The 15973-nt window shown below is 45.0% G+C and overlaps 1 protein-coding gene across 2 annotated transcripts in view; it reads right to left on the bottom strand.

Moving 5' to 3' along the window:
• Window positions 1-15973, bottom strand: part of LOC138537711 (protein FAM163A-like) — a 440835-nt gene that overhangs the window by 55832 nt on the left and 369030 nt on the right. For both annotated transcript variants that reach the window (XM_069641472.1, XM_069641471.1), the window contains one exon: window positions 9817-9931. In XM_069641472.1, the coding sequence (XP_069497573.1) occupies window positions 9817-9909 (93 nt within the window). In that variant the 5' untranslated portion in view covers window positions 9910-9931. The remainder of the gene's footprint in view (window positions 1-9816; window positions 9932-15973) is intronic.

Consider the following 15973-nt stretch of genomic DNA (forward strand, 5'->3'; position numbering starts at 1 on the left):
CCCTGGGTAATACTTTCAAAGAACAATGTTCTGCACCGTTTGGAGAACTTTTGATTTCACAGCGGCCCATATCTCGGCAGGCAAATGCCATGTGTGCAATTGGCTTAGGTACGAGCACACAGAATCCTGGACAGAAACACAGTATGCCGTTCTTGGCATCACTCCGGGCGTGCTGACACACAGGAACAAAGTGAACAACAGAAGTATCTTCACAAACTCCTTTGTTCTCTCAAAGACAGTCCAAATAACAGGTAATGAGTGAACCTTAAAGTCTGCGATGTATGCGTTTACTATCTTTCCCGACCCACGGAGAATCGACCCACAGAGAATTGGATATAGCAGGAGGACAGCATTGAGAAGCTGCGAAGTCTGCGATGTATGCATTTCCTATCTTTCCCGACCCACCGAGAATCGACCCACAGAGAATTGGATATAGCAGGAGGACAGCATTGAGAAGCTGCGAAGTCTGCGATGTATGCATTTCCTATCTTTCCCGACCCACGGAGAATCGACCCACAGAGAATTGGATATAGCAGGAGGACAGCATTGAGAAGCTGCGAAGTCTGCGATGTATGCATTTCCTATCTTTCCCGACCCACGGAGAATCGACCCACAGAGAATTGGATATAGCAGGAGGACAGCATTGAGAAGCTGCGAAGTCTGCGATGTATGCATTTCCTATCTTTCCCGACCCACGGAGAATCGACCCACAGAGAATTGGATATAGCAGGAGGACAGCATTGAGAAGCTGCGAAGTCTGCGATGTATGCATTTCCTATCTTTCCCGACCCACCGAGAATCGACCCACAGAGAATTGGATATAGCAGGAGGACAGCATTGAGAAGCTGCGCGGTCCCTGTCCATAGCAGTAAGTGCTGACAATTGATCAGATTGATATCACTAGCAATAGATAGTTGCCCGGTTGTCAACCCACGTGAAGCGAGGGCAATTACCGAGGGCACAGGCCAATTTAAAGCTGTTATTGCCTGAAAATGCAACCAATGAATTTCATGGCACTATGCATGTTAATTTGACACAAGGAAGCTGTTATGGCTATGGATTTACAGCGAGCTATGTGCGCCTTCTGGGCTAGAAGGGAAATTGATTTCACATGAAAAGAAAAATGCGGTCATGTCCAGAATTGGCGAGAAGATGGTTTCTTTTTCCAATGTGTAGCATCAGCATGAAAGGAAAATAACAGTAAATGGGAGGGAACACTAACTACTAATGAATGCCTTGAAGTTCACAGGAGAGTATTCGGAGGAAAAAATGTGAAGTATGTTTATTTGTAGTTAAATTTAAGATACTATACAAAACTGAAAATAAAATGAGCTGTGCTGTGTGAGATGTTTTTGAGTCACAGCAGTGGCCATCATTGGCATTAAGGCAAACATTGCTGAAGCCTGCAATAAATCAATGGTAGGATAGATGCCAGGTTTTAAGACAATTTCTAAAAGATAGAAAACCATGCATATGTCATTAAACAAAATTAAAAGGCCCTTCTTCCGGCAGGTGCAAGGCAAGATGAGGATGGAGGAACAAAGAGAAGGTTTGACAAGTTCGAGCGAAGCAAACGCAAAGTTAGATATCTCAGAAATGTAGCGGCAAAGCCAGAAGGGCGCTGAAGTCTTGAAATCAAGGTGCAGTGTCTTGCATGTTACCTGCTTATGACCTGTCAATTAATGCAGAGTTCTTATCAGCAGACTGAACACGGTGAAGTAGGTTAATAGAGTTTTTAGGAAGGCTTAAGAATACAGAATTGCAATAGTCAAGACGACTAAAAATAAAACTATTACTGTCACTTAAGCAGAAAACAAACAAAAAATGGAGAGTACGACACAAAAATACATGGAAGAAGCAAATTTGAACCACAGAGGAAACGTGTGGAAAAGGTTAAAGACGCGTTGGATACTACTACAAATGTTTAAGAACTGGGGAAAGAGAAGGGCATGGCCCCAGACAGTATGACCATGAGACTTGAAACCAAGCATCACGGTCTACACAAGGAGGAAGAATTTTCATTTTGGACTCCTTCAATGTAAGCAGATGATGACACTTCCAAGAGTCAACAGCTTGAAGACATGTTGGAAGTTTTTGTGCCGCCTGGAATACGGACATGCCAAAATCTGGGAGTCGTCTGCATACATCACACAAAGAAACCAAAAGGCTCAACCAGCAAAAACAAAAATATTAAATAAAAGTAGAGAAAGAACAGATGCCAGTGGTATGCCAGAGGACAAAGGAGACCAGTCAGAGGAAAGAGGAGGTAGAGAAACAGACTGAGCACAGTCAGACAGGATATACTGAATACATTCAAGAGCCAACTGAGACTCGAGTTTAGCGTCCTGTTGCCTCTCGACGACAAGTTATTGCATTAGTCAAAGATTTTTAACCTACCAATATGCCTACTCCAAAATGAGAGAGATCGGACTCTAAAAGCTGATGGACGACAGTGTAAATCGCAGCCTAAAGATCCAATAGTATAAAAACCATGACAATGCTGGGAGCAGCCACCCATTGCATATCATCCAATATATTAACCAAAATGGTATCAGAGTCCATTTCTGAGTGAAAACTGGCCTAGTTTAGGTGAAGGGGTTTGTGTGTTTCCACGTGTAATTGTAGATTATGCCTGCTAATACTATCCCTCTTCCTGTCTCTCCTACGTTTGTTGTCTTTTCTTCTTCGCTTCAGCCTTTTTGTCAGACTGCCCGCAACCTTGGTCTACAACTTGATACTAATCGTTCCTTTGCTCATCATATCTGGACCACATCTCATTCTTGTCACTTTCATCTTTTTAACATCTGGAAAGTTAGAACTTTTCTTACCTGTAGTCAGTGGTAGAAGTGTACTGAACAAAGTAGAGGAACTGTGGTCTCAGAGAGGGTATGTGGAAGCATAGTGCAAAATGTGCAAAATGTGACAAGGTGCTGTAGCTGGAGCATTGCAGTAGTCTACGTGACTAGTAACTAAGGCTACTATTACAACTTTACACTTGCAAGGTCATGAGCAAATCCTCTAGGTAGAATGGTGAATATGGTTGTAAAAAGTAGAGGAATAGTAAACAGATTAAAATAAAAGTAGTGGAACACCGCTCCCGACCGCTACCGTTCACTTTCATCACTGCCTGTAGTGCCACAAGGCTTCTAATCTCTTCTTTAATTTTCTCTCAAGTATTCTATTGTTCTGTTCTTCTCTTTGGTCTTCCTGTTTCCCGTCTAGATCCCCTTAAATCTTTTTAATTCCTCTACTTCTATACTCCCTAACTATTTGTGACTCTATTTCTCCTTTTTCCTCTCTTCGATGGCTACCTTTTCACTCTCCACTTAAATTCAATTTTCTCTGCGTAGTATTTAAATCTCTTTATGGACCTGTTCCCATTTATCTTGCCTCCCTTGTTTCCTTTTATGTCCCTTCTCGTACTATTCGGTCCCAAACCCACTTTCTTTTAACTGTCCATCGTCCCCCATGTGCTTCCTCTAGTTTCCGTTCTTTTTCTCTTCTGGCTCCTCTTCACTTTGGTCTATTCATTCATTCATGCTCTAAAAACGTTCTTAGTGCAGCCTTATTTGTATTGTGAGATCTATTGTAAGTTATATTATTTTAGTGTATTCATGTGCTCCCTTTATTGTGCTGTAAATTGGTTCTGTACAGTGCCTTGGTGTAAGGTGCTATATAAATAAAAAATAAATACAAATACAAAATAGATATTCTGCCACAAGTGGCTATACAATTTTGGAGGGATAAGGAAGCTGAGAGATTTGATGAAAAGCTGTCAGCATAGCCTGATCCAGACTGGGCTTCTTCAATAATAATGGAGTAACAATGGCATTCTTCAGTTAATTTATCGGAGAGTTAAAAAGCATTTATTGAAGCATTAAGATCAGGAGCAGTGGAGTTTGAAATTGACTTCCGCACTGTCACTGCACAAACATCCAAAGGAGAACCAGGGGGATAGCATTTTTAATAAGGGCATGTATTTCAGTAGAGTACACAGTCATGAAAGCTGCTAGAGCAGGAACCAACAGATTGTACAAGGGTCTGATTTATCGGAATCAGGAGGTAAGTTAAGTTCATATGTGAACATTTCTCTGATGCTAAATACAAATGTTGTCAGAAACAATTGATGCAAGAAAACTGCAGAGTAGCTGAGAAGAGGTAATCGGCTGGAATACACATTTGGCTGAAGAGAGGCCTGTACTATTCTGCACATTTCCTTAGAAGAGTTTGCTGCCTGCTAGATTCTGGATAGGGAGAAGAATTTCTTAGCATTATGAATCGCAAGTTTGTCTCCATGAGGTGCAATATGGTATGTAATCTTTACCTTAGGAGTAATTATTTCATCTCCACCTTTTTTCTGTTGGAAGTTTGTCAATAAAATATGCCTATTTCAAGCTAGAAAGAATAAGGTCTGGATCAACATCAGAACATCAGAAAAAGACTGCATTGGTGGTAGGTTGGGGTCAGTGAGAGAGCTTGAAGGGTGAAATGCTTGCAAGGCCGAATAACGACAATGATGTGTTATTTATATAGCGCCTTTATCCTAAGCGCTTAACAGAGCACATATTTACATACAATATCACCCAACCGAAACTTGTACTCATTTATCGACCTCAGAAGGATGAAAGGCTGAGTTGGCCTTGCCAGGATTCAAACCTGCGACCTGCAGTTCACGCTCAGATCGCAGCAGCGAGCGCTCAACCCGCTGAGCTATCTTACCGGCATAAGAACTTTTACCCTGGGAATCTATGAAATAAGAATAAAAGCATTCAGTCAGAGTTCAAATGGGATAATACTATGATCAGACCAGCCATGGGGCTCAACCTGGGTACTACAAAGGCAAATACCAGGAGGACCGAGCATCTGGTCTAATGTGTGGCTCCAAGGATGGGTCGGGTGGGATATCATTGCAGATAGTTGAAGAACTTGCGGGAATGCACAGCACAAGGCGGAATCTACCCAGACATTGCAATGCGATCATTTTACAGGGTTTGATAATGTGCTCACCAAGTAGATCACACTGTTTTTCTTGAACAGCAGCTGAGCGCTTTGGAGGGACGGTAAAGTAAAACCATTTTCTGAATAGGTTGATCAGGTAAACCGAGAAGATAAACGAATCTGCTTGCAGGAGAGATTCTCATGGGAAAGGACAGCTACTTCACCTCCTCTTGAACTGTGAGTGGCTGTTAGGATTTGATAGGGCGATGGAACCAAATCAGAATATACTGGACTATATGAATCAGTCAGCCCATGCGCAGTAATGCAAAACATGCCAAGAGGATAGTCTTGGAGAAGATTAGGGCGCTTATGAGCATTTTTGTACCTCGGGATATTACGGTGAAGGCTTTGGCAGGGTACAATGGTCGGAGTTTCCCAGATTTCAAGCAAGTAGATTGGCTGTTAGCATTCTGCCCATGGTGCAACATAGATCATGGCAATACAATGGTAGCTGTCTTCCTGGACCCAGCACGCTTTGCACCACAGAGAGCCTGATTTAAGTTTGCTGGTGCACAGAAAGCAGCACGCCTGGTAACGAAGAAGGCGTGTGCCCAATCTCCGATATTTTAAGTCAATCGGGGTCATCACGAGTTTGGCAGTAACCCTTAAATGCGGCGGGCTATCCCCGCCTCATTTAATGGTATGCCAAATCATGGGTTTGGCAGCATTTACCCCCAGCTCTGAGCTGGGGGGAATACCGGCGGGAATTTTCTGATTTTCCGCATTATTACCGTGCAGTAATACCACAGGGTGGTAAAAGCAGTGAAAATTCTGCATTGGGTCTAATGGGGAATGGGATTTCCCAAATGGGCCCAATGAGGAATGGGCAACTACCATTCTGCTAAACCCGTGATCCAGCGCTAATAGCGCCGGACAAGTTGGCGGCATACCATGGGTGGTATGCCGACGGGGAAACTGCTGGGATACCGCCCAACTCGTGATGAGGCCCAATGTGTGAATGGCACTACAGAACACAAATCGCTCTTCACGCAAATGGCCGTGCCAATTGTGCGGTGTTGCAGATTTGCACAGTAACAGTTCAAAAGTAGCATATCACTCTGCCCCGCCACATTCCCATCGCAAAATCAAGTTTCTGCTTTTAAGAAGGACGTCCACTGCACATTTGGACCTTTTTTTGCATTTGTGTGCACCAAACAAGTGGTGGAGCCTTTTGAATGTTCCATAACTCCACTGCCTCCTTCCAAAAAAAAAGAATCCTCCCACTACTGCTGTAGTGTGGCGGCAGCTGGTGGAGGGGGTGGCGGCAAAATGAAAAAATGAAACGTTATATACACTGCAGTAGAAATGGCTCTACCTTGCAACACTTGTAACAACACTCTGAAATAAGCAAGGCAGTAGAAAGACATGTGCAGCACACATGATATTATATGACATGGCATTTATAACGCGCCTATACACAAGTGTTTCAATGCGTGACGAGGCAGGTGTGGGGGAATAGAGGGAAGACAGAGACAACGATCTTAATGGGCCAGGTGACATTGGGATCAAGCAAGTGGAGGGGATGGGGAAAGGGAAAGGACGGGTAGGGGGAGGGGGCAGTGCAATACATAGGATTAACAGTAAAATAAATAGAATAAATAAAACAGTAGTTAAAGGTGCAGCCAGCTAGTGGCAAGTGCAGGGGTAAGTGCAGACATCAAGAGTCAAGAGCTGGTGGGGACCGTAGGCATACAGAAACAGCCCCCGAGTGCAGGGGTTGCACGGGAGGCAGTGCAGGGGTGCAGCTTGCGGGGGAAGGAACCTGGGCCCGAGATCAGAGGGTAGCCAGGTGACCAGTGAAGTTTTCTTTTATGTTTTGGCTATTAATTGGCACTTTAGTACCACTATACACCAACATGAATGCACTGGAGTACACATAGGAGGCACATGGGATGTGAGAAGGGACACATGATCTATGTGCATCGCTTGGTCATTTACCCGCCCATTTGCTGACCCTAGCCATGGTAATCCCTATGGCCATTCCCACCCACTACCTGCACCTTCCCACCCAAAACATATCTTCCTGGGATCTCTTTGAGGTAGCTCTATCATTCAGTAACATCAAACGTTGTGCTGTATAGGGCTTGCCAATACCAATGCCTGTTCTAATTCCAAGGACCTCTTCAAAACAGTTTGTCATTGTCCCAGTTCCACCTCCCTATTATTCTAGGGAGAGATGTAATTTGACAAACACGTTTTTGCAGAGAAGATTTAAGTTATTTGAGAGGGGCGGTCGAGGAAAGTATTTTCCCCCCTTTGTCTCTATTTTCTGATCATGAAACATCAATTTGGAAAAACTTCCAATTTCTATCTACAAAGGAGTTATGATGTATTATTACCTCATTAAAGCCTACAATCTATGCTGATTATCCTATTCCGGGAGCATTTTGGAAAGCTCTTCCTCCCTAGACTCTCTCAAATTTTAGTAGCCTGATCAATTTTTCTATGATTCAAGGAATATTTCCATCATACTAAAAGACTGGACTTTTCTCTCCACTTTAAAAAAAAAGTCTTCTTTAGACCTCAATGTATTTAATAATTACCGGCCAATCCCAGGCCTCCCATTTGTAAATAAAATTCTTGAGGTGGTAATTGCAATTGAGTTAGTGAATCAAATTGGCAATCACCAGCTCGTACGTCCTGCATATATAGATGACATGTTGCTTATTTACGATGTTGGTTGTGCCTGTCTGTTATCATAGTCAATAATAATGCACTGTTAGATATTCTTTATGCTTGAATTGGCCCGGATGGAACTGTTTTAACGTGGCTTAATTCTTATCCTACTTCTGTCCAACAAGGTCTTCAGGTTAAGTCTGTCATATCATCGAATGTGCCCGTCACCTGTGGTGTCCCACAGGGCTCTATTATCTATGTTGAACCTTTGGGTGACGTTGGTCAGATGTTTGGGGTCAAATTTCATCAATATGCCGATGATACCCAATTCTCATCTCCGAGTATAATCGGCTTAAGATCACCATATCTTGGTGACCTTCTTGTCTAAAATTGAGAGCTGGGTGGTGTCTGCTAATCCGAAACTTAACAATTTAAGAATTCTTTCTTCTACCTCCATCTGGTAAAGAAACAATGGTCTCTCCCTGGCTAGTCCAACTTACCAAAGAAAATGATGGCAACATTTGTTCCTGTAGTGAAATCTCTTTGCTTGATGACATGCTCTTGTTAAAATCTGACACTGGAAAAAGGGCCTTGTTCCAGTTGATCTTTTTTGTACCGTGATACAGGCTTTCGTTCTCTCTCACATTGATGGTAGCAGCAAAGTCATTCTTCTGGGTGCATCTAGTTATGATCTCCGACCTGTTAAGTCTTCCTTGCAGGCAGCTCCTCAAATGGTGGCCAGGAAATGGATAAACGATCGGATCGCATCAATCTTCATTGGTGGCCCGTTGAAGCCTGGATTCTCTTTAAATTGTGCTGTTTTACACACAAAGCAACTAATTTACATCGAGCACCCTAACTGGTCGAAAAAGTCCAGATAGCAGGTGCTTCTAAGCAGACACACAGTAAAGCCGGCTTATGCCTGAACATTCACAAAGTTCAAGTCACAGTCTTCAAAATAAGCTTTTCCTGTTGCTTTGCCCAGATTCTGGAATTGATTGCCTCCCATCCTACACTTATTACCTTTACTGCTACTATTCGATAAAGGTCTTAAAAAGTTCCTGTTCTCTAAGTAATTCTGCCTTGATCAAAAGGTTTGCCCTTACTTTACTGATATTTACTGTTTACTGCACATTGATGCCTTTTGGTTAGGTCCAGCAATATAAAATGTTGAAATGAAAAGGTTATATTTTTAAGCAGTCTTCTAGGTGTTAATGGCTTAATTGCTGCTGTAAATGAGCCCCTGGTGTAATGAAAATGTCTTAACCATGTGTGCTCTCAGCTAATTGATTTACAAGCAATATATGTCCTCACATCTATTTCTTGGATTGAAATTCTGTTAAAAACAAGCATGGCAAATCCAACAGGTTAGGCTTGTATATAGATGTTAGAGTGGAATTTGCAAAGCACTGACATCAAATGCCAAGGAACACTCACCATTTTCCATCTGTTGCCATTCAATGGCCAGGTCGTACCATTGTGGCAGTGCCTAGCAAAAGCCTATCCCATGCCTACACAAACGCTAAAACTGTTGCCTTTGCCCATGCTTGTTTTGCATTTTAGAGCTTCCGATCAGCGGGCTTAGTCTGCATGGACAGATAGCTTCTTTTGCCTGTCATCCTTTTGTAATTGTTCTAGTTTCCCAATTCTTTGTATCAGCTTACCACATTGAAAGAATCCCAGAAAGAAAAAATACTTTGTTGAATTTAATGACCCAGGATCACCATCTGTTCAAAACCAAAACGATTGTGAATACAACATCGCAACTTGGATAAACTCGTGGCCATCAGGACCTCCTCAACAGAAGAGAGGATCACGTGAAATAACATCCCACCGCACCTTGTGCACCAATAGGAAAAGGAAAGTTCCAGCAATACGCCCTAAATCGAAGGAATTAACACAGTTTTTTGCATGTATAGCTTAAATCCAGCATATTCTTGGCTGAATGTGCCATGACATTGATTTTTTTGAGTCTCATTTAAGTCATTTCAATTGAGAAGAAGTGTATTGGTTAAGTCACTGCTGTCCACAACTTTAATATTGAAGTCACCCAATAACACAATGTTCTGAGGTGGACTGTGTGTGCAGTGCTTGGGGACCTGCAGAACCTAATTTGTGTTGCAGACCAGAATTGGCACCTGGATTATAAAGGTTGGTTCACTACAATAGAGAGAGAAGTGTTTGTACTCATAAAGAACTTACCTGTAACCTACAGTAGCAGAGAACAGCTATGATGCTCAGGAGGATCACCGTCGCGAGGATTCCACCGGTGATGACTACAGTTCCGGCTGTCATCCGACCGATTCTCCATCAAACTCTGCATCAAGGAGATGAAAGAAAGACTCAGAGGTTGTGGCTGAGGAAAGACGGGAGAAACATGCAGAAAATGGCCTTGAAGAAGGACCTGGAGCAGTCAATACATGAAGAGTCTCTCAGTTTAATACATCTGCGTAGTCACAACTCTGGAGTAAAATCAAACATATAATAATCATACGTAGAAATACAGGCACGGAACCACACCTGTACATACATACACATAAGAGCACCTCTGCAAGCTGCTACACATACAGCCTAGAAACCCGGTAAACAATGAGATCTCTGCATACACACAGACACAAATATACGTGTGAATAAATGCACTCAATCTCACCCCTGCTTAAATACGTACACAATAAGAGGTAGCTACAAATTAAAATAATGGTTTAACAAAAAGACACACTACTGCAAGCGCACAACCACTCCTCTTCTTGCAGTGTTTAATCCGTAAAACAGTAAGTGTCAGGGTACAAGCATTTTCTAGCACCCAGAGGGCAACTCCCTTCCCACTGATGCCACCACCCACGGCTGCTCCCCAGAGTGTCAGTATTTGTAGGGTTAAAGCTGCAACTTCCAATAGCTATTGTCAGTGAAGGATGCGCTAACCAATTTATAGATACCAATCAATAAAAAATAACATAACATACTGGTGTAATACAAATGTTTAAGTGCTTCTTTAAACACACCATCATTTGCTAACAGTTTGGATTCTATAAGTGGCAAGTGGAAAACGTTGCCCATCTATCCACAGACAAAAGAGCAAATGGGCTTTCCTCCTATGGTAAATTTACTGACAAATGTAGGAAAGAAATCATTGCTAAACTGTTGAACGTGTCTGTCTAATACTGTAAAATCGTTGTGTATATGTTAGCACTCATGACGGGCACTACTCTTAGGCAAGGGCAGTTTCCCTGGCATTGTCCTTGGTGCTGTTGGATGGTGGTTGTCCTCTTGTTCTCATCCAACACTGCTGTGGTAGTGTTGCTGGTCATTCCTGTAGCAGAGATGCAGCAGTGCAGGATGACTGGAGCGCTGTATGGTCATGACCGGTTACAAGCAACCAGAATTGCCAACTAAAAGCTCTTTGTTAGCCATGAAAATGGATAACTAGCACTCTCCTGCACACCTGAGTCATCAGGTTGTTGCTTGTTGTGTGACAACTAGTGAAGTGAATTCAAATTATTAAGTTGCCAAAACCAAAAAACCACAGCATAATCAGACTGGGAAAATAAATACTGGGGCTCAGAAATAAGTGCTGGAGCTAACCCCTTGCAAACACCCACACAAATTAAACACTGGGCCTCATTACAATGTTGCTGGTCCGGTAAAAACGGTACCGGTAAGCTTGCCAGTACCGTTGTTACCGGACCGGCAAACTATGAGGTCTGCTCACGGGTGCCTGTCAGCCCGGCAGGTCTGACCTGCTGGGCAGAACGGCACCCGCGAGCAGACCTACACAGTAGCACCGGCACAGTTATTAACGGTGCCGATGCTACTGGCCTCCCCATTACCATCGATTCCAATTGGGTCTCAAATGGGAATGGGGAGTAATAATTACCAGCACCCGGCAATTGGCAATTACCAGGTCCGGCGAGGCCGGAATGCCCCAGTAATTGTCCATTGCCGGTAAAAAAATGACTCCGGCGGCAGTCATAAAGAGGCGTCTACATGTAAACAAAGGTACACAGAGCCATGCCTGTCCATGTAGAAAGACACAGCGGTGTCTGTGCACGCTGCCACCACACTCCATCTTCCTACGTGTGACACATATCTTTTTCATTGACTCTCGATTACTTCCCTCTGAAAGCAGCTCTCACTCTTTCAACATGACTTGTGTAGGAATGAAAGCATGTTCAGTGACATTGAAACTACAGACATGGATGACAACTTTACATTGTCACTAAAGGTGGAGAAACTCCCCCACCACAGAATATGACCAAACGCCTGAGCAAAGTGAGAAAGAGTGTCTCCCTCAGTGGGGAGGTTGGTGATGAACACTCCAGAAATATTTTGCAAATAATGAGCCGAATCAGTGCATTTTATAGACGAATTTGGAAAAGAATAATAGGATTTACTTGCCGTTCTTAACACATGACATCCCAGCCACAGTTACTCAACCAAGCGAGCTACCTTTTTAAGTTTCTACCTCAGGGCTCATCTATTAACTTTCAAAGTATTCAATATCAGATGTGGATCACTGGATTCTGGCCAAAAGGACTGCATTATCATCAACAGTACAGTTCCTGTGATCTGTAGCAATATGGACACCATGCATAGCCCCATATAGGAGCCGTCAAGTAGGGGAGACAGGAGTCACAGGCATGAAAGAGCAGAAGTTATTCTTGTAGTTACAGGCTACAGAGATATTCCGACCCGAGCAGGTACGTAGAAGCACAGGACATCAGTACAACCTCTCTCCTAGCCAATCTCTCTGAAGTGCCATCCTTAGAACACTCAGCCGCTCACTCACACAGCATTCCACACATAGAACTCTCATTAAATCATAAACGCAGAGCAGATAGAAAGCCCATCGCCGCAGATATCCAATCACATCTGTACGGTGGGCAGGCGAGGTTCCTGCCCCAATCACTGAGGAGCATAGAGGGGACTTGACCTCTTTGCCTCCGTGTACGTGGCCCCTATGACTACAGGCAGCTCTGTTCCAATAGCAGCGGATTCTAGGGCGTGTTATGTTTAAGCAGAATGAGGTCAAGATCATTACAGAAACGTAGGGACCCCTGTTATGCAGTGAAGAAGCCTGTGTCAGGGGTCACACCCCTAGGCCCCACGCACACACATGCACCCGCACATGGAAGCAAAATGCAAAGGCCAATGAAGGGGTTGTCCTCAAATTCAAACAGTACTCTGTAAAGGAGCAAACATGTGGAAGCCTCATGATTTACCGCTCCCGCACTAAAGGTTGGAGGAACAAAACTGGTGACAGTGCATGCTGTGGGTACCTCCATGTGAGGTGTCGGGCGGGGCGCAGGCCGCAGGGACAATGATACACAGGAGCCAGCATTGCTAGTCAACCTTCTTTATTAAACACTGGCGGCAACTGCCTCAACCTGTCCCCGTCCCTCCCCTTCCCCTGACGTCACATGCTGGACGTCACGTGTTTAGACCACAACGGCGGCCGGCCCCACATAACGATGTGGGCCAACTGACATCTCCCCCCTTTTTAACATGAGAGGACCATTGTCTTTCTGCTTACCCCATTTCTTCTATGAGGCGAAGCGGTTTCATGCGGCTCCTCTGGGGGCGCCTTGACTGGGTCGGGGTCATCCTTTCCCTTTCGGGTGTTCCAGTATGTACTTCACTTTCCGACTCTTTGCCGTCTACGTGGTACAGTTTCTCACGCATATTGACGTCTTCACTGTCTCTATCCCATTCCCACCGACCTCCTTGACTCGGCATTAGCCGTTTGAATTGTGAACTGTTTCTGGTTACTGACAAGCAGTCACTCCTCTGCGCCGTGACCATAGTTCCTTTCTTGTGTGTCACGACAAGGGGGGTGGGTGCGAAGGTGGCTTCCTCTTTCCAGTTCTTTGGTTGCCTGAGCCATACTTCGTCGCCTGGTTACATTGGGTTCTCACGAGCCCGTCTCTTTCTGTCCATTACCTCCTTCATCTGAGCCTTACTCGTTTCATCATTGACTCTGGCCTCTTGCTCTAGGCTGGTCGGTTCTTTCGGTCTCGGGTACTCTGGTAATCTCGTGGTAATTGGTCTCCGGAATAACAGGTCTGCTGGGCATATCCCCGTCGTGCTGTGGGCCGTATGTCTGTACTCTCTGAGCAACTGATTGAGGGCCTGCTCAAACGGTTTGTTTTGAATGTGGGCGATTTGTAATGTTCTTTTGACATTGGCCATAAATCTTTCGACCATGCCGTTTGCCTGTGGCCAGCGAGGGGTTATCCGTCGATGCTGGAATCCCATGTATCTTGCAAATCTTTGGAACTCATGGCTTACGAACGTGGGACCGTTGTCTGATTTTATGACCTTGGGAATCCCATATTCCCAAGGGATTCGGTCGAGTGCCGGGATGACACTTGAGGTTGAGCTGCTTTCCACGATCTGTGCATCAGGGTATCGTGAGTGTTCGTCCATGAGTACCACCACATGCGTGCCGTCACTTAGTGGCCCAAATAGATCTACTGCGAGCTCCTCCCACACTTTATTCGGCAGTGATGACATTTGTAGCGGATTGGGGTGCGGGGTGGAGCTACCTGTGCACATATGTGGCAGCCCCCCACGACGGTTTCTACCAGGCGGTCAAGCTGTGGAAACCATACTTTTGGTCGGAGGAGTCGTTTCGTGGCCGCCACTCCTCGGTGTCCTTCGTGGGCCAGGTGTACCATCCGTTCTCGGAGGGCCCTTGGGACGACCACTTTGCACCCTTTTAGCAATACCTTGCTGTCTACCATCGTTAGTTCATCTCGGACTTGATCACGACCTCTCTGGTCACGTCCGTTTCTTCTCTTGCTTGCTGTCTCATGAAGGTCTTCTTGTTTGTCTGCAGGCAGTGTCTTGCGATTCGGAGTGCCGGGTCTGATTCTGACTGTGCCGCTATTTCTGCCCATCCGACTGGCAGCGGTTGCAGGTGGTGTATGATGTAGTTAATGTATGCGTTCGCGATGGATGGTTGAGATGCGGTTGATGTCGTAGGGTGCCGGGAGAGATAGTCAGCGGGATTCTCCTCTTTCCCCGGCCGGTGCTTGACTGGGAATTTGTAGTCTTGCAGCCTCAGACCCCATCTGGCAATTCTCGGTGGCATTGTGGCTTTGGGGTTGCCGTAGATGGTCAGTAGTGCTTGGTGATCTGTGACTACCGTGAATTCCTTACCAAACAGGAATAAGTGAAAATACTCGCAGGCCCATACAACCGCCAAGCTTTCTTTTTCTGCTTGTGAGTATGCCTGTTCCGTGGTCGTCAGGCTCCTGCTGGCATATGCTACTATGTGGACGTTGTGTGGCTCCCCTGGGTCCTTTTGCGTAAGTATGGCACTGAGGCCTACTGGGCTGGCGTCGACAATTATTTCGGTGTCGCGGCTGGCGTCGAAGTATGCCATGTCCTCCGCACGCGATATGGCACCTCGGATCGCTTCAAATGCCTCTTGGAACTCTTTTGACCAGATGAACGGTGCTGCACGTGAGCAGGCGCAACGGGTTACTCACTGTGGCATAGTCCTTTAGGTATCTGGAGCAGTAGCTGGCCAGGCCCAAGAATGAGCGCTGTCGTGTTTGTGGGGGGTAGCAGAGTTGAGAGCTTCCACTTTTTCCGGATCTGGCCTCATACCCTTGTCCGAGAAGATGTGCCCTAAGAATCTTAGGGATCCCTTTGAAAATTCATACTTTGCTTTGTTTAGTTTTAGTCCTGCTTCTTCCATTGCCTGGCACACTCTGTGTAGTGCCGTGTTGTGTTCTTCTTGTGTTTTTCCGTATACCAGGACATCATCCGAATAGTTGAAACAGTTCGGGACGTGTCGAATTACTTTGTGAATCTCTTCCTGGAAAATCTCAGCAGCCGAGGAAATGCCAAAGCTGAGTCTTTTGTATTGAAATAGGCCAAGGTGGGTGACGAATGTGGTGATGTATCGAGACTCAGGCGCAATTTCAATCTGGTGGTAGCCTTTTGTCAAATCTAGTTTCGAGAAGATTCTTGAACCGTGGCGGAGATGTATCATGTCCGTGATCCTGGGTGCCTGGTGTCTCTCCCTTTCAATGGTGATGTTTTCTCTGCGCATGTCGATGCACAGGCGGATAGACCCATCTGGTGACTTTTTGGGGACAGGGACGATGGGTGACACCCAGGGGGTGGGCCCCGACACGGGTTCTATAACGTCCATTTTGATTAGCTTGTCGAGTTCCTCTTCCACCTGCCTTTGAATATTGAATGGGATCCCTCGGTAGTGTTGGGCTACCGGTTTGACGAGTGGGTTTATGTGCAGGTGTACTTTTCTATGCTTTAGCTTTCCAAGGCCGGTGAACAATTTTGGAAATGATTTCTCAATTGCTTCTGGTTTGGCGAAATATTTATGAGCCAT

This window comes from Ambystoma mexicanum, chromosome 1q, assembly GCF_040938575.1.
Source record: "Ambystoma mexicanum isolate Mex_15411 chromosome 1q, UKY_AmexF1_1, whole genome shotgun sequence".
NCBI classification, from domain to species: Eukaryota; Metazoa; Chordata; class Amphibia; order Caudata; family Ambystomatidae; genus Ambystoma; species Ambystoma mexicanum.